At 39.6% G+C, this 24,985-nt stretch overlaps 1 protein-coding gene and 2 pseudogenes across 3 annotated transcripts in view; 2 read left to right on the forward strand and 1 right to left on the reverse strand.

The window, feature by feature from the left end:
* TOPBP1 (DNA topoisomerase II binding protein 1) overlaps positions 1–24,985 on the forward strand; it is a 74,624-nt gene that overhangs the window by 15,352 nt on the left and 34,287 nt on the right. For all 3 annotated transcript variants that reach the window (XM_032408672.1, XM_032408673.1, XM_032408675.1), the window contains 4 exons: positions 15,725–16,041; positions 16,692–16,864; positions 22,708–22,919; positions 24,194–24,480. In XM_032408672.1, coding sequence (XP_032264563.1) covers positions 15,725–16,041; positions 16,692–16,864; positions 22,708–22,919; positions 24,194–24,480 — 989 coding nt within the window. The remainder of the gene's footprint in view (positions 1–15,724; positions 16,042–16,691; positions 16,865–22,707; positions 22,920–24,193; positions 24,481–24,985) is intronic.
* LOC116635344 lies at positions 2,136–2,294 on the reverse strand (annotated as a pseudogene).
* Positions 19,182–20,485, forward strand: LOC116635022 (annotated as a pseudogene).

Below are 24,985 nucleotides of genomic sequence, written 5' to 3' on the forward strand. Positions count from 1 at the left end.
CTGAGGGTCTAAGTTTCTGCCAAAATAGATTCAGATTCAGGGTAACCATTAGTTTTAGTGACCACTTATTGCTCTGCATTCATTACTACTACTTCATTTTCAGTCCTTGAGGATCTCCCATGCTTTCCTGCAAATTCAGCTATGTATTTGTACTGATGCTTTTAGTATTTTATCCTATATTTTCAAGTAAATGATAGTGAGAGGGTTTCAGATGTCTAGCTACCACATTTCTAGAAGGGAATTTCCAGTATTTCTTTTTTTTATGTTTTTACTTTAATTCCAGTTAGTTAACATACAGTGCTGTATTAGTTTCATGTGTACAATATAGTGATTGAACAATTCCATACATCACCTGGTGCTTATCATGGCAAGTGCACTCCTTAATCCACATCACCTATTGAACCCATTCCTGCTCCCCCATCCCCTCTGGTAACCATTAGATTGTTCTCTGTAATTAAGAGTCTGTTTCTTGCTTTGTCTCTCTTATTTTTTTTTTCCCTTTTCCTATTTCTTTCTTAAGTTCCACATATGAGTGAAATCATTTGGTATTTGTCTTTCTCTGATTTATTTTGCTTAGCATTATACTCTCTACCTCCATCCATGTCATTGCAAATGGCAAGATTTCATCCTTTCTTATGGCTCAATAATATTCCTCTGTGTGTGTGTGTGTGTATGTGTGTACACATACACCACATCTTCTTTATCCATCAGTCATTAAATACTTGGGCTGCTTCCGTATCTTGGCTATTGTAAATAATGCTGCTATAAACATAGGGGTGCATGTATCCCTTTGAATCAGGTTTTTTTTTTTTTTGCCCTTCATCAAATATATGATTTGCAAATATCTCCTCCCATTCCATAAGTTGCCTTTTAGTTTTGTTTATTGTTTCCTTCACTGTGCAGAAGCTTTTAATTTTGATGTAGTCCCAATAGTTTATTTTTGCTTTTGTTTCCCTTGCCTCCAAAGACCTATCTAGAAAAAAGTTGCTGTGGCCTGTGTTAAAGAGGTTACTGCCTGTGTTCTCTTCTAGGATTTTTATGTTTTCAGGTCTCAAATTTGGGTCTTTTATCCTTTTTGTGTATGGTGTAAGGAAGTGGTCCAGTTTCATTCTTTTGCATAGTGCTGTCCAGTTTTCCCAACACCTTTTGTTAAAGAGACTGTCCTTTTCCCATTGCATATTCTTTCCTGCTTTGTCAAAGATTAATTGACCATATAGTTAATGCTTTATTGCTGGGTTCGCTATTCTGATCTATGTGTCTGTTTTTGTGCCAGTACCATACTGTTTTGATTACTACAGCTTTGTAAAATAACTTGAAGTCTGGAATTGTGGTGCTTTGCTTTTCTTTCTCAAGATGCTTTGGCTACTGGGGGTCTTTTGTGGTTCCATACAAATTTTAGGATTGTTTGTTCTAGTTCTGTGAAAAATGCTGTTGGTATTTTGATAGGGATTGCATTAAATGTGTAGATTGCTTTGGGCGGTGCAGACATTTTAACAGTATTTGTTCTTCCAATCCATGAGCATGGAATGTCTTTCCATTTCTTTGTGTCATCTTCAATTTCTGTAATCAGTGTTTTATAGTTTTCAGAGTACAGGTCTTTCACCTTTTTGGTTAGGAATATTCCTCGGTATCTTATTATTTTGGGTGCAATTGTAAATAGGATTGTTTTCTTAATTTCTCTTTTTGCTGCTTTGTTATTAGTGTATAGAAATGCAACAGATTTCTATACATTGATTTTGTTTTTGTTTTTGTTGTTTTGGGAGTTTTTTATGTTATTTTCCTTTTAAGTAGGCTCTACACCTGACGGGGGGCTTGAACTCACAACCCTGAACTTAAGAGTCACATAGTCTACTGACTGAGCCAGCCAGGCACCCTGTACGTTGATTTTGTATCCTGCAGCTTGACTCAATTTATCAGTTCTAGCAGTTTTTTGGTGGAATCTTTGGGGTTTTCTGTATATAGTATATCATCTACAAATAGTGAAAGTTTTACTTTTTCCTTAACCAATTTGGACGCCTTTTCTTTTTGTTGTCTGATTGCTGTGGCTAGGACTTCTAGTACTGTGTTGAATAAAAGTGGTGAGAGTGGACATCCTTGTCTTATTCCTAATGTTAGGGGGAAAGCTTTCAGTGTTTTCCCATTGAGTATGATGTTCACTGTGGGTTTTTCATATATGGCCTTTATTATGTTGAGGTATGTTCCCTCTAAACCTACTTTGTTGAGGGTTTTTCAATTAGCAGTAATCGCGCCTCGGGTAAACCTCATTGGCTACGATACTGCCACTGCGCAAAGCCTGTTGAGGGTTTTTATCATGAATGAATGTTGTGCTTTGTCAAATGCTTGTGCTTTGTCAAATGCTTTTTCTACATCTGTCGAAATGATCATATGGTTTCTATCCTTTCTCTTAATAATGTGATGCATCAAATTGACTTGCTAATATTGAACCACACTTGCATCCCAGGAATAAATCCCACTTGATTGTGGTGAATGATTTTTTTTTAATATATTGTTGAATTCAGTTTGCTGATATTTTATTGAGGATTTTTGCATCTGTGTTCATCAGGGATATTGGCCTATAATTCTCATTTTTAGTGGGTGTCTTTATCCGGTTTTGGGATCGGAACAATGCTGGCTTCATAGAATGAATTTGGAAGTTTTCCTTCCTTTTCTGTTTTTTTGAGCGGTTTGAGAAGACTAGGTATTAACTCTTCTTTAAATGCTTGGTAGAATTTACCTATGAAGCCACCTGGTTCTGGACTTTTGTTCGTTGGGAGTTTTTTGATTACTGACTCCGTTTCTTTCCTGGTTACCCGTCCAGTATTTCCTTTTTTTACCCACACTAATTCTGTTAATGGTATACTGAAAAATGGATTTTTGTGAGATGATTTGCGTATGCTTTAGTAGCACATTATGTCAGGAGATCCTCATGATTTTGTAGGCTGTTCTGGTATAAAAATTGATATAAAAAATCTGAGATTGACTCAAAGCAGTTTTATGCACTATCCTTCAGCAGGGGTACTTGGTGGAAGCAAGTGATCAAATTCTTTCTTTTTTTTTTTTAAGATTTTATTTATTTATTTGACAGAGACAGAGATAGCGAGAGCAGGAACAGAAGCAGCGGGAGTGGGAGAGGGAGAAGTAGGCTCTCCGCTGAGCAGGGAGCCCGATGTGGGACTCAATCCCAGGACCCTGGGATCATGACCTGAGCCGAAGGCAGACGCTTGACGACTGAGCCACCCAGGCGCCCAAGTGATTAGTTTCTTAAACCTTCCTTTCTCCAGGAGCTAGTGGTCTACTGACTTTGAAAGGGTTTAGTGACAGTGAATCTCAGGGAATCCCCAAGCTCCTTAGAAAGAATATAATCAAGTATTTTGTAGTTCTTTTTTTTTTCTTTTTTTTTATTATTATGTTATGTTAATCACCATACATCACATCATTAGTTTTTGATGTAGTGTTCCATGATTCATTGTTTGTGCATAACACCCAGTGCTCCATGCAGAACGTGCCCTCCTCAATACCCATCACAGGCTAACCCATCCTCCCACCCCCCTCCCCTCTAGAACTCTCAGTTTGTTTTTCAGAGTCCGTCGTCTATCATGGTTCATCTCCCCCTCCGATTTCCCCCCCTTCATTCTTCCCCTCCTGCTACATTCTTCTTCTTCTTTTTTTTTCTTAACATATATTGCATTATTTGTTTCAGAGGTACAGATCTGTGATTCAACAGTCTTGCACAATTCACAGCGCTCACCATAGCACATACCCTCCCCAATGTCTGTCACCCAGCTGCCCCATCCCTCCCACCCCAACCACTCCAGCAACCCTCCGTTTGTTTCCTAAGATTAAAAATTCCTCATATCAGTGAGGTCATATGATACATGTCTTTCTCTGATTGACTTATTTTGCTCAGCATAACACCCTCCAGTTCTATCCACGTCGTTGCAAATGGCAAGATCTCATTCCTTTTGATGGCTGCATAATATTCCATTGTATATATATATATAGCACATCTTCTTTATCCATTCATCTGTCAATGGACATCTTGGCTCTTTCCACAGTTTGTCTATTGTGGACATTGCTGCTATAAACATCGGGGTGCACGTACCCCTTTGGATCCCTACATTTCTATCTTTGGGGTAAATACCCAGTAGTGCAATTCCTGGGTCATAGGGTAGCTCTATTTTCAACTTTTTGAGGAACCTCCATACTGTTTTCCAGAGTGGCTGCACCAGCTTGCATTCCCACCAACAGTGTAGGGGGCTTCCCCTTTCTCTGCATCCCCGCCTGTCATTTCCTGACTTGCTAATTTTAGCCATTCTGACTGGTGTGAGGTAGTATCTCATTGAGGTTTTGATTTAGATTTCCCTGATGCCGAGCAATGTTGGGCACTTTTTCATGTGTCTGTTGGCCATTTGGATGTCTTTGGAAAAATGTCTGTTCATGTCTTCTGCCCATTTCTTGATTGGATCATTTGTTCGTTGGGTGTTGAGTTTAAGAAGTTCTTTATAGATGTTGGATACTAGCCCTTTATCTGATATGTCATTTGCAAATATCTTCTCCCATTCTGTTGGTTGTCTTTTGGTTTTGTTGACTGTTTTCTTTTGCTGTACAAAAGCTTTTTACTTAATGATGTCCCAATAGTTCATTTTTGCCCTTGCTTCCCTTGCCTTTGGCGATGTTTCTAGGAAGAAGTTGCTGCGGCTGAGGTCGAAGAGGTTGCTGCCCGTGTTCTCCTTTAGGATTTTGATGGACTCCTGTCTCACATTTACGTCTTTTCTTCCATTTTGAGTCTATTTTTGTGTGTGGTGTAAGGAAATGGTCCAGTTTCATTCTTCTGCATGTGGCTGTCCAATTTTCCCAACACCGGGGGTATAGCTCAGGGGTAGAGCATTTGACTGCAATTTTCCCAACACCACTTGTTGAAGAGACTTTTTTCCATTGGACATTCTTTCCTGCTTTGTTGAAGATTAGTTGACCATAGAGTTGAGGGTCCATTTCTGGACTCTCTATTCTGTTCCATTGATCTATGTGTCTGTTTTTGTGCCAGTACCATACTGTCTTGATGATGACAGCTTTGTAATAGAGCTGGAAGTCCGGAATTGTGATGCCGCCAGCTTTGCTTTTCTTTTTCAACATTCCTCTGGCTATTCGGGGTCTTTTCTGGTTCCATACAAATTTTAGGATTATTTGTTCCATTTCTTTGAAAAAAGTGGATGGTATTTTGATGGGGATTGCATTGAATGTGTAGATTGCTCTAGGTAGCATTGACATCTTCACAATATTTGTTCTTCCAATCCATGAGCATGGAACGTTTTTCCATTTCTTTGTGTCTTCCTCAATTTCTTTGATGAGTATTTTATAGTTTTCTGAGTCCAGATCCTTTGCCTCTGGTTAGGTTTATTCCTAGGTATCTTATGGTTTTGGGTGCAATTGTAAATGGGATTGACTCCTTAATTTCTTTCTTCTGTCTTGTTGTTGGTGTATAGGAATGCCACTGATTTCTGTGCATTGATTTTATATCCTGCCACTTTACTGAATTCCTGTATGAGTTCTAGCATTTTTGGGGTGGAGTCTTTTGGGTTTTCCACATAAAGTGTGTATCATCTGCAAAGAGTGAGAATTTGACTACTACTTTGCCGATTTGGATGCCTTTCATTTCTTTTTGTTGTCTGATTGCTGTGGCTAGGACTTGTAATACTATGTTGAATAGCAGTGGTGATAGTGGACATCCCTGCCATGTTCCTGACCTTAGGGGGAAAGCTCTCAGTTTTTCCCCATTGAGAATGATATTCACTGTGGGTTTTTCATAGATGGCTTTTATGATATTGAGGTATGTACCCTCTATCCCTATACTGTGAAGAGTTTTGATCAAGAAAGGATGCTGTACTTTGTCATATGCTTTTTCTGCATCTATTGAGAGGATCATATGGTTCTTGTTCTTTCTTTTATTAATGTAGTGTATCACATTGATTGATTTGTGGATGTTGAACCAACCTTGCAGCCCAGGGATAAATCCTACTTGGTCGTGGTGAATAATCCTTTTAATGTACTGTTGGATCCTATTGGCTAGTATTTTGGTGAGAATTTTTGCATCCGTGTTCATCAAGGATATTGGTCTGTAATTCTCCTTTTTGATGGGGTCTTTGTCTGGTTTGGGGATCAAGGTAATGGTGGCCTCGTAAAACGAGTTTGGAAGTTTTCCTTCCATTTCTGTTTTTTGGAACAGTTTCAGAAGAATAGGTATTAATTCTTCTTTAAATGTTTGGTCGAATTCCCCTGGGAAGCCATCTGGCCCTGGGCTTTTGTTTGTTGGGAGATTTTTGATGACTGCTTCAATTTCCTTAGTGGTTATAGGTCTGTTCAGGTTTTCCATTTCTTCCTGGTTCAGTTTTGGTAGTTGATACATCTCTAGGAATGCATCCATTTCTTCCAGATTATCTAATTTGCTGGCATATAGTTGCTCATAATATGTTCTTATAATTGTTTATATTTCTTTCGTGTTGGTTGTGATCTCTCCTCTTTCATTCATGATTTTGTTTATTTGGATCAATTTTCTTTTTGATAAGTCTGGCCAGGGGTTTATCAATCTTGTTAATTCTTTCAAAGAACCAGCTCCTAGTTTCGTTGATCTGTTCTACTGTTCTTTTGGTTTCTATTCCACTGATTTCTGCTCGGATCTTTATTATTTTTCTTCTCCTGCTGGGTTTAGGCTTTATTTGCTGTTCTCTCTCCAGCTCCTTAGGTGTAGGGTTAGGTTGTGTATTTGAGACCTTTCTTGTTTCTTGAGAAAGGCTTGTATTGCTATATACTTTCCTCTTAGGGCTGCTTTTGCTGCATCCCAAAGATTTTGAACAGTTGTGTTTTCATTTTCATTTGTTTCCATGAATTCTTTTAATTCTTCTTTAATTTCCTGGTTGACCCATTCATTCTTCAGTAGAATGCTCTTTAGCCTCCATGTATTTGAGTTCTTTCTGACTTTCCTTTTGTGATTGAGTTCCAGTTTCAAAGCATTGTGGTCTGAAAATATGCAGGGAATGACCCCAGTCTTTTGGTACTGGTTGAGACCTGATTTGTGACCTAGGATGTGATCTATTATGGAGAATGTTCCCTGAGCACTAGAGAAGAATGTGTGTTCTGTTGCTTTGGGATGGAATGTTCTGAATGTATCTGTGAAGTCCATTTGGTCCAGTGTGTCATTTAAAGTCTTTATTTCCTTGTTGATCTTTTGCTTAGATGATCTGTCCATTTCAGTGAGGATGATGTTAAAGTCCCCCACTATTATTGTATTGTTGTCAATGTGTTTCTTTGCTTTTATTATTAATTGCCTTATATAATTGGCTGCTCCCATGTTAGGGGCATAGATATTTACAATTGTTAGATCTTCTTGTTGGATAGACCCTTTAAGTAGGATATAGTGTCCTTCCTCATCTCTTATACAGTCTTTGGTTTAAAATCTAATTTATCTGATATAAGGATTGCCACCCCAGCTTTCTTTTGGTGTCCATTAGCATGGTAAATGGTTTTCCACCCCCTCACTTTCAATCTGGGGGTGTCTTTGGGTCTAAAATGAGTCTCTTGCAGACAGCATATCGATGGGTCTTGTTTTTTATCCAATCTGATAGCCTGTGTCTTTTGATTGGGGCATTTAGCCCATTTACATTCAGGGTGACTCTTGAAAGATATGAATTTAGTGCCACTGTATTGTCTGTAAGGTGACTGTTACTGTATATTGTCTGTGTTCCTTTCTGGTCTATGTTGCTTTTAGGCTCTCTCTTTGCTTAGAGGACCCCTTTCAAGATTTCTTGTAGGGCTGGTTTCGTGTTTGCAAATTCCTTTAGTTTTTGTTTGTCCTGGAAGCTTTTTCTCTCTCCTTCTATTTTCAGTGACGGCCTAGCTGGATATAGTATTCTTGGCTGCATATTTTTCTCATTTAGTGCTCTGAATATATCATGCCAGTCCTTTCTGGCCTGCCAGGTCTCTGTGGATAGGTCTGTTGCCAGTCTAATGTTCTACCATTGTAGGTTACAGATCTCTTCTCCTGAGCTGCTTTCAGGATTTTCTCTGTGTCTCTGAGACTTCTAAGTTTTACTATTAGATGTCGGGGTGTTGACCTATTTTTATTGATTTTGAGAGGGGTTCTCTGTGCCTCCTGGATTTTGATGCCTGTTTCCTTCCCCAAATTAGGGGAGTTCTCTGCTATGATTTGCTCCAATATATCTTCTGCCCCTCTCTCTCTTTCTTCTTCTTCTGGGATCCCAATTATTCTAATGTTATTTCGTCTTATGGTATCACTTATCTTTCAAATTCTGCCCTCGTGATCCAGTAGTTGTTTATCTCTCTTTTTCTCAGCTTCTTTATTTTCCATCATTTGTTCTTCTATAGCACTAATTCTGTCTTCTGCCTCATTTATCCTAGCAGTTAGAGCCTCCATTTTTGATTGCACCTCATTAATAGCCTTTTTGATTTCGACTTGGTTAGATTTTAGTTCTTTTATTTCTCCAGAAAGGGTTTCTCTAATAACTTCCATGCTTTTTTCAAACCCAGCCTAGTATCTTTAAAATCATCATTCTGAACTCTAGATCCGACATCTTACTAATGTCCATATTGATTAGGTCCCTGGCAGTCGGTACTGCCTCTTGTTTTTTTTGTTGAGGTGATTTTTTCTGTCTTGTCATTTTGTCCAGAGGAGAACAGATGAATGAGAGAACAAAATGCTAACAGGGTAACAACGTCCCCAGAAAATATACACTAAACAAATCAGAAAAGACCTGAAACCGGGGGAAAAGAAAGGGAAAGAAGGAAAAAAGAAAAAGAAAAAAAAATAGAAAAAGATAAAAACAAACAAAAACAAAACAAAAACAGAGTATGATCAAATATGATCAGGCTGGTGCATAGATCAGTGCCACACACTAGATTTTGGGTGTATTTTGGTCTGTTAGAAGAAAGTGACTCCCAAAATTTTAAAGAAAGAAAAACTTATATATGTACAAAAATAAGGGTAAATACGATGAAGGGATGGAATGACTGTAAAGATGAAAATTATAAAAGATTTTATAAAAGGAATTGATAAGTTGGTTGAAAAAAGAAGAGGGTTTAAAAAAAAAAAAGGGGAGAATGTGATCCTGGCAGGAGGAGACCAGAACAAAGCCATACACTAGAGATTTAGGGTATATTTTGATCTGTTAGAAGAAACTGTATCTCAAAATTTTAAAGAGAGAACAACTTACATACATATACCAAAAATAAGGGTAACTACTATGAAGGCATAGAATATGACTCTAAAAATGAAAAATAAAAAGTATTTTTTTAAAAAAGGGATTGATAAGATGTTGGTTGAAAAAGGGAAAAAGAAAAATTAAAAAAAAAAAATTAACTTTGAAAGACTAAAGAATCATGGTAAAAAAGCCATGAATTCTATGTGCAGTATTCCCCTAGCGCTGGAGTTCTGCCGTTCTCATCGGTAAACTTGGTCTTGGCTGGCGGTTCTTGCTGATCTTCTGGGGGAGGGGCCTGTCACAGTGGTTCTCAAATGTCTTTGCCAGAGGCGGAATTGCCCCGCCCTTGCCGGGTGGGCTAAGTAATCTGCTTGGGTTTGCTCTCGGGAGCTTTTGTTCCCTGCAGCTTTCCGTACAGCTTTGGAGGCTGAGAGTGAAAATGGCGGCCTCCCAATCTCCACCCCGAGGAGCTGAGAACTCAGGGCCCCGCTCCTCAGTGAGCCCCCAGAGAAAAGCAGTCAATCACTCCCATCTCCCGGGTCTCTGGCTGCACTCCGTGCTCACCCGGCCTGTGACCGAGCGTTTCTATCTCTGGCTCACGACCCCGTGTGGAGTCTCCAAACCCAACAGATCCCTGTGGTGCGCTCCCGCGCCGCTCCTCCCAGGGGAGGAAGGGGAGTCTCCCCAGATCTGCCACTTGTTTGGTCCCTGCTGGAAGCGCAGTGGCCCTACTGTGCCGCAGATCCCAGTTTATGGCAACCCCAAGCTGAGAGCCCGCGCCTCGGCTCTGTCTCTGCAGCCGGCTTCCCTGCTCCAATACCTGGGAGCTCTGTTGCACTCAGGCACCCCCGGTCTTTCTGTGACCCTGAGGGTCCTGAGACCACACTGTCCCGCAAGTTTTCCATCCCCCCGCTTAGCCACTGGAGCGACGTCCCTCAGCAGAGCCAACTTCTAAAAGTTCCAATTTTGTGCTCTGCAGCTCTATCACTTGCCGGTATCGGCTGATGGAGGCCCCCTCCCCCGCCGTCTGTCCTCCCGAATATCGCCTCGGATTCACTTCTCCGCACGTCCTACCTTCCAGAAAGTGGTCCCTTTTCTGTTCAGAGAGTTGTTGCTATTCTTTTCTTCGATCTTCTGTTGAGTTCGTAGGTGTTCAGAATGGTTTGATTCCTATCCAGCTGAATTCCTGGGACCAGATGAAATCCAGGTCTCCTACTACTCTGCCATCTTGCTCTGCCCCAAGTATTTTGTAGTTCTTAAAGCAAAATTATTTCTGGGAGAGCTTGTTCAGTATTAGACTTATCAAGAAGTGTGTGTTGGGCTTCTAAATGAGATCTGTTTGGAAAGGGGGTTCTGTTATCCAAATAAATGGAAAGGACTGCTGTAGAACATCTAATTTATTCTGAGTCACTTAATAACTTCAGGGTTTTATGACAGAGTCTTGACTCTGGGAAAGAAACTGAGGATTGCAGATGGGAGGTAGGAGGGATGGGGTAACTGGGTGTTGGGCCTTAAGGAGGGCACGTGATGTAGTGAGCACTGGGTGTTATATGCAACTGATGAATCATTGAACACTACATCAAAAACTAATGATGTATTATACATTGGCTAATTGAATTTAAATAAATAAAAAAATTGTCAAAGAAATAAAAAAAATAACTTCAGGGTTTTACTTGCAGTTTGTAAGAACTTAGTATTGCTAGTTTGTTTTTATAGTACTAGTTTAAAGTTCCTCGTGGTTTCCATCTTCCCTCTCACCAGCAGTATATAGACATTAAACAGAGTTGTTTCTTTTGCCTTCTAGGTGTGATTACAAAGTAATTATAAAGGGAAAAAAACTTTTTATGTTTTATATTAAGAATAGCTATTTTAGGGGCACATGGGTGGCTCAGTTGGTTAAGCGACTGCCTTCGGCTCAGGTCATGATCCTGGAGTCCCAGGATCAAGTCCCACATCGGGCTCCCTGCTCAGTGGGGAGTTGGCTTCTCCCTCTGACCCTTCCCCCTCTCATGCTCTCTCTCTCTCACTCTCTCTCTCTCAAATAAATAAATAAAATTTTAAAGAAAAGTATAGCCATTTTATTTTTAAAGATTTTATTTATTTGAGAGAGAGAGAGTACATGAGCGATGGGGAGGTGGGGAGAGGGAGAAGCAGACTCCCTGCTGAGCAGAGAGCCTAACGTGGGGCTCGATCCCAGGACCCCAAGATCATGACCTGAACCAAAGGGAGCTGCTTAACCAATTGAGGCACCCAGGTGCCCCAAAAATAGCTATTTTAAAAACTATAGGAGTGATAACTATGTTATCGCCTTTGTGTGTCATATCACCTTTGTTTCCATCTAAGCTTATTCATCCTTCGATATCTCTAAAATTATAAATACACTCTTGTCCCTTATTCTCTATAGTATGAAACTGAGGTCAAAGAGTCTCCTGACCTACTGAGCAGTAAACGCTTTAGATAAAACTATTCTTCTTCAGAGTGTCAATAAGAGTAATTTAAATACTTGTATGAAGTAGGAAAGTTTTATTTATAAAGATTTACAACTTTTTTTTTATATGGCAAGAATTAGTTTAAAAATTAAAATGTTAATGTCTTTTGGAGATGAGGATAGAAATAAGAAGATGGCACTTAATATAACATAATGTTATGGTCTCTGAAGTCAGACAGCCTTTGGTTTATGTCTCATTTCTACCACTTAACTATATGACTTCAGGCAAGTTACTTAACCTCTTTAAGCCTGAGATTCCCCTTGAAGAAAGAGTATAGATAAACCATAGTGGGGTGCCTGGGTGGCTCAGTTGGTTAAGCATCTGACTCTTGATTTCAGGTCAGGTTATGATCTCAGGGTCTTGAGGTCAAGCCCCATGTCAGACTCTGCACTCAGTGAGGAGTCTGCTTCTCTTCCTCTTCCCTCTGCCCCTCCCCCCTCTCGTGCATGGGTACGTGCTCTCTCTCTCAAATAAGAATAAATAAATCTTTAAAAAAAAAAAATAAGCCAGTAGTATCATCATCAGAGTATCACGAGCACTAATTACATACATGTAAAGCACCTCAGCACACTGCCTGCATAGGCGGATAAATGAAGAATCCTTGAATAACTTCCAGGCTTCTTGAGATCTCATAAAGCAGGGCTTGGCAAATTTACTTTGTAAAGGAACGGACAGTAAATACTTTAGTCTTTGTCAACCATGTTTTGTCTCTGTACATATTCTATTTTGTTTGGGTTCTGCTTTTTACAACCATTTAAAAATGTAAAAAAATTCCTTTTTTTTTTTTTTAAGATTTTATTTGAGAGAGAGAGTGAGCACAAGCACGGGGGTGGGGAGGGGGGAGGAGGGAGGGTTGCAGAGGAAGATGGAAAAGCAGGGAGCCGAACTTGAGCCTCAGTCCCCGGACTCCAGGATCGTGACCTGAGCCAAAGACAGATGCCTCATAAAGCCATTTTTGTAAAGATTTTATTTATTTGTCAGAGAGAGAGAGAGCACAAGCAGGGAAAACAGCAGGCAGAGGGAGAAGCAGGCTCCCCGCTGAGCAGGGAGCCCAATGTGGGACTCGGTCCCAGGACCCTGGGATCATGACCTGAGCCGAAGGCAGATGCTTAACTGACTGAGCCATCCAGGTGTCCCGCATAAAAGCTGTTCTGAACTCACAGGCTGCAGGCCCAGTTTGGCCCCTAGGCTGTAGTTAGCCAGTCCATGTACACAGCACCACTAGAGTTATCAAAAACTAAGTTTTTACCTTTTTTTTTTAATTTAAATTTTACTTAGTGAACATACAGTGCAATATTGGTTTCAGGAGTAGAATTCAGTGATTCATCACTTACAACACCCAGTGCTCATCACAAGTGTCCTCTTTAATACGCATCACTGATCTAGCCCATTTCCCTCCATCAACTCTCAGTTTGTACTGTATCCTTAAGAGTCTCCTATGGCTTGTTTCCCTTTCTCCTTTTTTAATTTTCCCTGTTTCCATATGTTCATTTGTTTTCTTTCTTAAATTTCACATATGAGTGAAATCATTTGGTATTTTGTCTTTTTTGACTGACTTATTTCACTTAACATAATACACTCTAGTTCCATCCACGTCTTTGCAAATGGCAGGATTTCATTTTTTTGATGGCTGAGTTATATTCCATTGTGTGTGTATATACACACCACATCTTCTTTATCCATTCATCTTTTGATGGACGTCTGGGCTCTTTCCATGGTTTGGCTATTATGGACATTGCTGCTATAAACATTGGGGTGCAGGTGCCCTTTCAGATCACTGCATTTGTATCTTTGGGGTAAATGCCCAGTAGTGCAATCGCTGGGTCATAGGGTAGCTCTATTTTTAACTTTTTGAGGAACCTCCATACTGTTTTCCAGAGTGGTTGCACCAGTTTACATTCCCACCAACAGTGTAAAGGGTTCCCCTTTCTGTGCATCCTCGCCAACACCTGTTGTTTCTTGTGTTGTTAATTTTAGCCATTCTTGCAGGTGTGAGGTGGTGTCTGATTGTGGTTTTGATTTGTATTTCTCTGATGGTGAGTGATGTTGAGCATCTTTTCGTGTGTCTGTTAGCCATCTGGATGTCTTCTTTGGAAAAGTGTCTATTCATGTCTTCTGCCCATTTCATTACTGGATTATTTGTTTTTTGGGTGTTGAGTTTGATAAGTTCTTTATAGATTTTGAATACTAACACTTTGTCTGATATGTCATTTGCATATATCTTCTCCCATTCCGTAGGCTGCCTTTTAGTTTTGTTGACTGTTTCCTTTGCTGTGCAAAAGCTTTTTATCTTGATGAAGTCCCAATAGTTCATTTTTGCTTTTGCTTCTCTTGCCTCCAGCAGCGTGTCTAGTAAGAAGTTGCTAGGCCAAGGTCAAAGTGGATGCTGCCTGTATTCTCCTCTAGGATTCTGATGGTTTCCTGTCTCAACATTTAGGTCTTTCATCCATTTTGAATTTATTTTTGTGTATGGTGTAAGAAAGTGGTTCAGTTTCATTCTTATGTATGTTGCTGTCCAGTTTTTTTTCCCAACAGCGTTTGTTGAAGAGACTTTTTTCCACTGGATATCCTTTCCTGCTTTGTTGAATATTAGTTGACCATATACTTGTGAGTCCATTTCTGGGCTCTCTATTCTGTTCCATTGATCTATGTGTCTGTTTTTGTGCCAGTACCATACTGTCTTGATGACTACAGCTTTGTAATAGAGCTTAAAATCCAGAATCATGCCTCCAGTTATGTTTTTCTCTTTCAGAATTGCTTTGGCTATTTGGGGTCTTCTGTGGTTCCATACAAACATTAGGATTGTTTGTTCCAGCTCTGTGAAAAATCTGGTCGTATTTTGATAGGGATTACATTAAATGCATAGATTGCTTTGGGTAGTATGGACATTTTAACAGTGTTTGTTCTTCCAATCCATGAGTATGGAATGTTTTTCCATTTCTTTGTGTGCTCTTCAATTTCTTTCATAAGTGATCTCTAGTTTTCAGAGTACAGATCTTTTACCTCCTTAGTTAGGTTTATTCCTAGGTATCTTACTGTTTTTGGTGCAATTGCAAGTGAGAGCGATTCCTTGATTTCTTTTTCTGCTGCTTCATTATTGGTGTATAGACATGCAACAGATTTCTGCACATTGGTTTTATATCCTGCAACTTTGCTGAATTCATGTATTAGTTCTAGCAATGTTTTGGTGGTCTTTCAGGTTTTCTGCATATTGTATCATGTCGTCTGCAAATAGTGAATGTTTGACTTCTTCCTTGCCATTTTGGAGCCTTTTATTTCTTTTTGTTGTGTGATTGCTGAGGCTAAGACTTCCAGTAGTATGTTAAATAGTACTAAGTTTTTACCTTTTAAACTTCTAGCCTTGAATCGCCAGTGTTTATTGCATATTAGGGACTATATATATTTTGTTACTGACGTTTATGTTTTTTTCTTCTAATTATCAGCCAACTTGATTCTGAAATGTAATAGTTGAGACTATTTGCTTGGGTCCTTCATCAGTTGTTCTCTTAAATCCATGTTGTAGTAGCTAAGCAGCTGTAATCTCAATATGAAAATTTTAGGAGGTTTTTGAAACGTAAGGAACCATAAAAAACAATAACCATAATTCTCTTATTATATTTATACAGTTATTTCCATGTGAAGGGCTTGACCACTTAGGCCATTACTTCTGTTTTTTCCTTAATGATATTTTCTCAATTCTGTTGTGAATTATCAAAACCAGTTTGGGGACTGAGACAGGCCCAGGGAGTTACTGGAGCTTCATAATTTTCAATTAATTGGAGTTTCTAGTATACTAGGAATACCTAGAACTGTGACATGATTGCTGTTGTCATTCCTAATGGAAGATGGAAATAATGACAGTACTCTTGGTAGCCAAGAAAATGGGATGAGTTTGTATCCTTTCCTCATTGTGTACTTACTGAGCCTTAGTTTTTGTGACTGTGGTCACAGTTCTCAGGCTTCATGTTACCTTTAAGTATAAGATAAATTTTCTGCTAGATGACATTTCTTTTTCTCTTTCAGTTGAAGCTGTGAAGTCTGAAGTTGAGCCCTTCAATGACTCTACTCATATTTCTCTGCAAGAAGAAAATCAGTCTTCTGTCACTCGTTGCCTCCCTGATGCTTCTACAATTACTGAAGAAGGTTTATTTAGCCAAAAGAGTTTCCTTGTTTTGGGGTTTAGTAATGAAAATGAATCTAATATTGCAAATGTCATAAGAGAAAATGCTGGAAAAATCGTGTCCCTTCAGAGCAGAATTGTTGCTGATTATGCTGTGGTTCCGCTGCTGGGGTGTGAAGTAGAAGCAACTGTGGGAGAAGTTGTCACAAATACGTGGCTGGTAAGAAAACCCTGTAGCAGTTGAAATGTAGTGTTGAAGGATATCAGGTGCTGAGAGTGTTAATATTTATTTCCTAAGCAATTCAGTTTAGGTAAATTGGTGTTTGAGCAAGGTTTAGATTTTGAGTTTAGCAAAGGGAATTGTAAGAGGAAAATATGCAAGCTTTCTTGGCCCCAGTCCTGGCAGAGTAGAGCTTATTGTTTCCCTGGGGCCACAGCAGCAGCATTCCTTCTTAAGATGTTACCCCAGGTCATCTCATACTATTTCAGTCCTCCCTGTTTTCTCACAACCAAAGCATGGGTGCACTTTTGTATTGTTCTTTTTTATTGGCTGAACACTGGTAATTTCACCATTTTTTTTAACTTCCAAGAGTTAAGAGGAAAATTTATAAACTAATACTTGGGGAGAAATTAAATTTACCGCAATATTTAGTAAGTTAAATGATAAACCTGCCTGATCTTAATATCCTGTGTAATGAATTAGTTTTTTTAATATAATGTGAAATGTATTGAGAATGAGCATACACAAGGTTATTTTCAAGTAAAATCGCTTTTCATGTAGACTAAAATTACTGCTACTGTAACTAAACCAGTGTTAACCACTAGTTGCTTATTTCAGGTTGCTGTTCTTGTGTCTCTTGTTTTTAAAAGGTAACTTGTATAGACTATCAGACTTTAATTGATCCAAAGTCAAATCCTCTCTTCATGCCAGTCCCAGTAATGGCAGGAATGACTCCTTTAGAGGATTGTGTTATTTCATTCAGCCAGTGTGCAGGAGCAGAAAAAGATTCATTGACATTCTTAGCAAATCGCCTTGGAGCAAGGTATGTAGTATTTTTTGTGCACTTGCTATCATGGTGTACCTTTTGACTTATTGGTGAACATTCAAACTGGAATTGGGCTGGGTGTCTTTATAATGTTTATGGGTAGTGTGTCATGTACCTGTGTGATGGCTCAGTACTACTAGATGGATACCTGGCAAAGGTTCAGACCATGGGCATTAGTGCTTACCTACCAGGAAAGGGAATATGTAAAGCTGATACGAGGTCTGTTATTGAATATTGCACATCCAAGCATTATTCCCTTCCATGGGCCATATGGGAGATTTATTCTTTTTCAGTAATGAATACTTGGGAAGGAAAAAAAAGTACTTGAAAATTACTTCCAAAATTCAAATTAGCCCAACCCCTAAGTGAACCTTAGGTGGTAACTGTTTTAAAAGGAAGTAGAAAAGTTATATCAGTAAATGTAAATGAAATCAACTTTTATTTTAAAAAACAGTTCTTTTAGATTAGATCTTGAAGCAACACTTAAAATGACTTTAAAGAGACACACCTAAAACAAATTGATTCAGAATATCTGAAAAAAAAAAAAAAAAGAAGATGGGCAAAGGTGTGTCAAAGAAATGCAAACAAAAGGAAAGGAGGGGTTGCAGTTCTAATGTCAGACAAGTTTGGATTCAAATGAAAAAGCATTAAGTAAGAAAAAGGAGAGCATTGTAAATAGCTATTCACACTGAAGTTAAAATACATATATGCCAAAAAGAACATGATTATCATCCATAAGACGAAAACATTAGGAGATACAAGGTGGAATCAACAGAAATACATTACTTGTAGGAGACTTTAATTTCCATCTTTTATTTCATAAGAGGTCACATAGAAAACAGGGAAGGATCTAGATTTCAACAGCATAGTCATCTACCCTGAAACAGAAAACATACCTTTTCAAGTGCCTGTAGAACACTTAGAAACATTGCCTATAAAGAAATTGGCCACAAAGAAAACCTCAGTAAATTCCCTGAAGTAGAAAGAGTACAGACCATACTCTCTAATCATGATGCAAAAAGACTAGAAATGAATAGTATAAATAGAAAATGAAAAGACCTGGGGCACCTGGGTGGCTCAGTTGGTTGAGCAGCTGCCTTCGGCTCAGGTCATGATCCCAGGGTCCTGGGATCAAGCCCCGCATCGGGCTCCCTCTTCGGCGGGGAGCCTGCTTCTCCCTTTCCCTCTGCCTGCCACTCTGCCTACTTGTGCTCTGTATCTCTCTGTCAAATAAATAAATAAAAAATATCTTTAAAAAAAAAAAATGAAAAGACCTTATAAACTGGACATTTTAGAACTATTTCATAACTCTTGGTTCCAAGAGGAATTCAAACCCATTTATAAGCCTAGAAATCATTATCAACACAATGGTAATAAGCAATCCCAGTGCCCAGATTGTGATCCAAAAATACCATTTCCTGCTAAAAGAAACTAAAATGTAAAGAAATGATTAATTCCGGGGGCGCCTGGGTGGTTTAGCCCCTTAGACATCTGCCTTTGGCTCAGGTCTTGATCCTAGTGTCCTGGGATTGAGCGCCACATCATGCTCCCTGCTCAGTGGGGAGCCTGCTTCTCCCTCTCCCTCTACCCACCCCCCCCCACTCATGCTCATGCTCACTTGCTCTCTCTGTCTCTCTGCACTCTCTCTCTCAAATAAATAAAGTCTTTAAAAAAAAATTAATTCCAGGTCTGGGGCAGAAAAGGTATCAGTGAGTATGGAACATTTTGTCAGACCAGATAGCAAGAACTGCTAAGGAAGTTGTGTCAAAAGGACCTCCACTGGCCAAAGACAGGAAAATTTAAGTATCACTAAAGGGAATAATGGCAGTGGATCCAAACACATCAAATAATGTTTAAATCATGATTTCATAATGACTTCCAAACAAAGCTAATTGGTCATGTTTGAAAGATGCTGGGAAACCAGCCCATTATTTGAAAGCTGTCAGATAAAGTGAAAGGATCAAGTATTTATTCTGCCTTTCCTATGTAATCTGTATCAGAGTACCATAATAATGGATAAGACAGTTTCTCTTTAAGAGGTATTCCAACAAATAAATGAAGAAGGATAGGGTTATAACTCCTAATGAATGAAAACATCTAGGCCCTGAAAATCAGTAATCACATAATAAAAAGGAAAACAGACATTATATGCCTCCTGATGAAGAACACACTACCACCTTAAAGTGGCCTTACCAAAATGATAAAACCTCAATCTGATGAAGTTTCTAGATTCAACTACTGATTTATAAGAAATAGGAGAATAGGCTCTCTGCTCCTCCCCGTTCGACAGACAGCCGCATCTTCTGGTGCAGTGCCAGCCGCGTCCCTGAGACACGATGGTGAAGGTCGGAGTGAACGGATTTGGCCGTATTGGGCACCTGGTCACCAGGGCTGCTTTTAACTCTGGCAAAGTGGATGTTGTTGCCATTAATGACCCCTTCACTGACCTCAACTACATGGTCTACATGTTCCAGTATGATTCCACCCATGGCAAATTCCACGGCACAGTCAAGGCTGAGAACGGGAAGCTCGTCATCAATGGAAAGTCCATCTCCATCTTCCAGGAGCGAGATCCCGCCAGCATCAAATGGGGTGATGCTGGTGCTGAGTATGTTGTGGAGTCCACTGGGGTCTTCACCACCATGGAGAAGGCTGGGGCTCACCTGAAGGGCAGGGCCAAGAGGGTCATCGTCTCTGCTCCTTCTGCCGATGCCCCCATGTTCATGATGGGTGTGAACCATGAGAAGTATGACACTCCCTCAAGATTGTCAGCACTGCCTCCTGCACCACCAACTGCTTGGCTCCTCTGGCCAAGGTCATCCGTGACAACTTCAGCATCGTGGAGGGACTCATGACCACCGTCCATGCCACCACTGCCACCCAGAAGACCGTGGACGTCCCCTCTGGGAAGCTGTGGCGCAACGGCCGAGGGGCTGCCCAGAACATCATCCCTGCTTCCACTGGCGCTGCCAAGGCTGTGGGCAAGGTCATCCCTGAGCTGAACGGGAAGCTCACTGGCATGGCCTTCTGTGTCCCCACCCCCAACGTGTCCATCGTGGATCTGACCTGCCGCCTGGAGAAAGCTGCCAAATACAACGACATTAAGAAGGTGGTGAAGCAGGCATCAGAGGGCCCCCTCAAGGGCATCCTGGGGTACACTGAGGACTAGGTTGTCTCCTGCGACTTTAACAGTGACACCCAGTCCTCCACCTTCGATGCCGGGGCTGGCATTGCTCTCAACGACCACTTTGTCAAGCTCATTTCCTGGTATGACAATGAATTTGGCTACAGCAGCCGGGTGGTGGACCTTATGGTCTACATGGCCTCTAAGGAGTAAGAGCCCCCTGGACCACCAGCCCCAGCGAGAGCAAGAGGAAGAGAGAGGCCCTCAGCTGCTGGGGAGTCCCTGCCCCAACTTATCCCCCAAAACACTGAGAATCTCCCGACCTCCACCATTTCCATCCCAGACCCCCCGAAGAAGGGGAGGGGCTTGGGGAGCCATACCTTGTCATGTACCATCAATAAAGTATACTGTACCCAGCCAAATAAAAAAAAAAATAGGAGAATAACATGTTAAACTATAGCACAGAAATGCAGTTAGCAAAATCCAGACTCTGAGATAACTTTGTTATAAATAATACAGTGTCTTCAACAAATATGTATTAAGGGGAAAGGGAAAGAGGACAGAGCCTATAAGCTAAAAGACAAAAAAAAACAAAAACCTGTAGTTTTTAAAAATGCACTACGTGGTAAAACTAAAGAAAGGTAAGGAAGTGATTGCCACAAATATCCAAATAGTGGCTACTACTAAGAAGGGAGGTATGGAGGGGTTGTAATTGGGCAAGGGACACATTGGAGAGGTTCTGGAGTGGCTGGCAAGATGCTGTCATCTGATGTAGGTGGTAGATACAAGGGTTTTCACTTAATAATTCACTAAATTTTGTATTTCCTTTTTCGCTGTCTTCTGTATTTGAATTACACTAAACAATAAAAAGCTTTTTGAAAAAAACTAAAGTTGCAGAAAATCTAGAAAGTAACAATAGCAAAAGTATGACACCCAAGTTCCAGGGGTTAAACTAAAGCAGTGCTTGGAGAAAAATTTAGTGAAGTGGCTGTTAATAAATATCAATAAAGTGGCCAATTAATATACAGAAATCATTGACCTTCATACAACCAGTTAGAAAAGCTAATGAAAACTAAGTTTGCAATGAGAGATAAAATACTTACCAACAGGTTTAACATGAAACTTGGAAGAGCTACAGAAGCTTATAAAATGCTATTAAGGGAACAGTAGAAAAGATATCCATGTTCTTGGAAAGAAGATTATAAAGAAGTTTCTATTGTTCAGTCCCCTACATTAATGTATAAATTTAACATCCCAGTTAAAATGCCATCCAAATTTTTTAAGGAGGGCAATAAGCAAACTAAATTCTTGAATTCATAAGAAAAGGTTAGCAAGCAGGAAAGTCATGAAAATTCTGAAATAGAATAGTTATTTAAATATACTTTGTAAAACCTCACTAAATAATAGTGTGGCTTTAATAAGTTGCAGAAAGTTCAGTGAACGAGCAGAAAGTCTAGAAATAGACCAAATACAAACAGGAATTTAGTGTATAAAAGTGATATTCTGGGGTGCCTTGGGTGGTGAATCAGTCAGTTAAGCATCTCCCTTCAGCTCAGGTCATAATCTTAGGGTCCTGGGATCAAGCCCCACATGGGGCTCCCTGCTCAGTGGGGAGTCTGCCTCTCCCTCTCCCCCTCCCCCCCTGCTCATGCTCTCTCTCTCTCAAATAAATAAATAAAATCTTTATTAAAAAAAAAAAAAACAAAGTGATATTCCAAGGCATTGAAGAAGAGAGATGGCTTATTCAGTAAATAGGATTCAATAAAGTTAGAGCCACATCTCATACCAAAATAAGTACCAAATGGATCCGTGAGTTAAATGTGAAAAATGAAATCACAAAAGTGCTAGGAAAAATGTGGGAGATTTAAAGAATCTTAAAAGTGGGAACTAGAGCATAAAACCCAGAAGCTGTTTAAAAAAAAAAATTCTGTTTATATGTCAAGTGGTGGACTTCTCTTTTCTGTCCCCATGTTCTCTGTGTTTAATAAATATTCTGTGATTTTGAACAAGTCACTTAATTGTATCTTTTCCCGGGTTGTATCTTTACAATTGTAAAAGGGACACCTGGGTGGCTCAGTCACTTAAGCATCTGCCTTGGGCTCAGGTCATGATCTTGTGGTCCTGGGATCGAGCCCCACATCGGGCTCTCTGTTCAGTGGGGAGTCTGCTTCTGCTTCTGCCTCCTCTGCCTGCCGCTCCCCCATTTGTGCGCACAGACGTGCACATGCTCTCTCTCTCTGACAAATAAATAAAATCTTAAAAAAAAAAACCAAAAAACAATATTTTGTAAAATACTGCTATTTCACAAATATTAAGGGTATCAAATGAGATTATGTCTGAAAATGCTTTGGGAAGACATCGTGGGCTAGAAAGATGCAGTGTGTTATTCATACCCTTTCTGTGCTCCCTGGCTATTCCATGCCTCCTTTTGGGAAGAAGGGCCAAGGTGGGTAGGTGATGACTAATTAAGGAGGTAATTTTCCTGGTTAGTTCTTGAAAGCCTAGTTTAATTTGCTTATGTTTATATAAAAAGTTTTACTGTAGCAATACATTTTTATCTTTGAGTAAGCATTTGTAAGAGGATTCGAAACATCAACTTTTTATCAGCGAGTATTATATGTAGAACTCTAACAACAGTTGTATTAGAAACTTCCTTCTTAGCTTGCTCACTAGTTGTGTATATGACCATTTGCTTTTATTTAAATATAATTTTCAGCGTTCAGGAATTCTTTGTTCGCAAATCCAATGCAAAGAAAGGCATGTTTGCCAGTACGCATCTTGTATTGAAAGAACCAGGTGGATCTAAATATGAAGCTGCCAAGAAGTGGAATTTACCAGCAGTCACCATATCTTGGTTGTTGGAGACTGCTAGAATGGGAAAGAGAGCAAATGAAAGCCATTTTCTGATTGAAAAGTCAACTAAAGAAGGTTAATACTTTTATTTTGTTCTTTTATCTGTATTTTTACAATTTTATGGTTTCTGGAATATGAATGTGTCAAAGCTTGTTTTTAGAAAAGGTCACTGATTTCTGCTTTTCACATTGAGTGTCGTGCACCACTGTTGAGCATTCCTTATTGGGTGGCAAAATAAACGTGTTCAAAGCACAGATACTTAATTTGTACCTGTTCTCTACTGCAGGCACTGTCTGAAAGCTGGAAAATACAAAATAATCTAGAAGCATCCTGGGGTCTCAGTGTTTGAAGTCTTAAGATGTGGGCTAGGATCCCGTTTATTGTTCCTTCTGTGGCTCACACTGACACACCATGTCAATCATGTGTTCTCTCTTCCTCTCATCTTTGGACTTCTGTGTCTTTTCTCTAGCCCACCTCATGCTTGCCTCTTTGTCCTTATCTTTCAGTTCTCAGTTTGGATATCACTTTCTCTAGGAAACCTTCCTTGACCCACCAACTATAGCCTTTGTCTTGCCGAAACTCCCTGCATTATCCCCTTTAAACCTTTGATCCCAGTGGTGTAATTCTAGTTTGCTTTCACATCTCCCTACTCAGTTACAGGCTCTGAAAGGGCAAAGAATTTGCATGTCTTGGGTGTTACATATTTCCATTGTCTAGCATTGGACCTGGCATGGCATAGCCATCTATTAAGTGTTTTTGTTAAATGTTCAAAAAAGGCTGGTGGGAGGACACAGTACCCCCTCTTCTAAGATGATGGCATCCCTAGGTAAACTTAAGGGACAAGTCAGTAGCTTGGGAACAGCTCTCAGAGCCATTATTGCTTACCCAAACAGACTGGAAATTTTACAGCTGAGGCAAAGTGACATTTAGGTCATGTTAAAATTTCACTAAGAACTTTTTAAAAACTTCACTGTAGTTGTTAACTCAGAGTACATGTAATTGGGTTGTTGTTTTTTTTTTTAACGGCTGTTGACTAAGATGACACTTATATAATATTTGGCAAATCGTGAGGCTTATTAAAAATATTTCAAGCTACAATATGAAATAGGAAGTCTGATTTCATTAATTGTTTCAGTTGATATGCTTTGTCTAACTCAACATGTATTTTAATACATCATTTGGTTTGTTTCTTGGAAAGTAAGTGTATAACTTTGTGATTTAAAGTGTACTTGAGAATTCACATGAAAACTAACAGTATGATATAAAAGTATCACTTTGTGTATGCCTCTTTAGAGATAAAAGATGACTTTAGTGGCTCACATTTGTTTCTTTTCATTTTAAATCTCTAGAACAAAGTTTGGAAACTGAAATAACAAACAGGGTGAATCTAAATCCAGGTACTCCGGAGCATCCTGTTGCACACCTGGAAACTCACAGGAAAACAGCTGTTACACCTTTAGATATGAACCGCTTTCAGAGTAAAGCTTTCCATGCTGTGATCTCACAACACACCAGACAGGTTTCAGTCTCCCCACCAGTGGGACAGCCACTTCAGAAGGAGCCCTCCTTACATCTGGATACACCATCAAAATTTCTGTCCAAGGACAAACTCTTCAAGCCTTCCTTTGATGTGAAGGTAGGGTTTATAGAAAATGGTCCTGGAGTTAACAATAACAATTCATAGTATATTAAAGTTAAAGCTCCAAATTCTGCATCACCTCTAAAGTTTGTGGTAGTAAGTTTTCCAGAGATATTGGCAGGTAGGTTCATATTATTGTGTTCCATCATATACTTAGGGTTGAGATAACAGCTGGAGGTAAAATGGTGTGAAATCAGGACTGGGTTCAAGTCCTAGATCACGAACAGTATGACTCTAGACAGATCATTTAACATATCCAAGCATAGGCTTTTTCTTTTGTACAAAGAGGATATCACTTGCTCTGAAAACTCAGATTATTTTAAGGATCAATGAAATGGTGTGATGAAATAATTTTATAAACTACGATATAAACCCGTTGCTACTTATATTTTGATTCTAGCAGTACACTCAGTGCTTTCTCTCCAAGAATGTGTCTATTATAATCACCTTATTTTGCAGTCATTTCCCTTGAAAAGATGGGTTAAGTCTGCATCTTTGATCT

The sequence above is a fragment of the Phoca vitulina genome, unplaced genomic scaffold, assembly GCF_004348235.1.
Source record: "Phoca vitulina isolate PV1807 unplaced genomic scaffold, GSC_HSeal_1.0 scaffold10, whole genome shotgun sequence".
Taxonomy (NCBI): domain Eukaryota; kingdom Metazoa; phylum Chordata; class Mammalia; order Carnivora; family Phocidae; genus Phoca; species Phoca vitulina.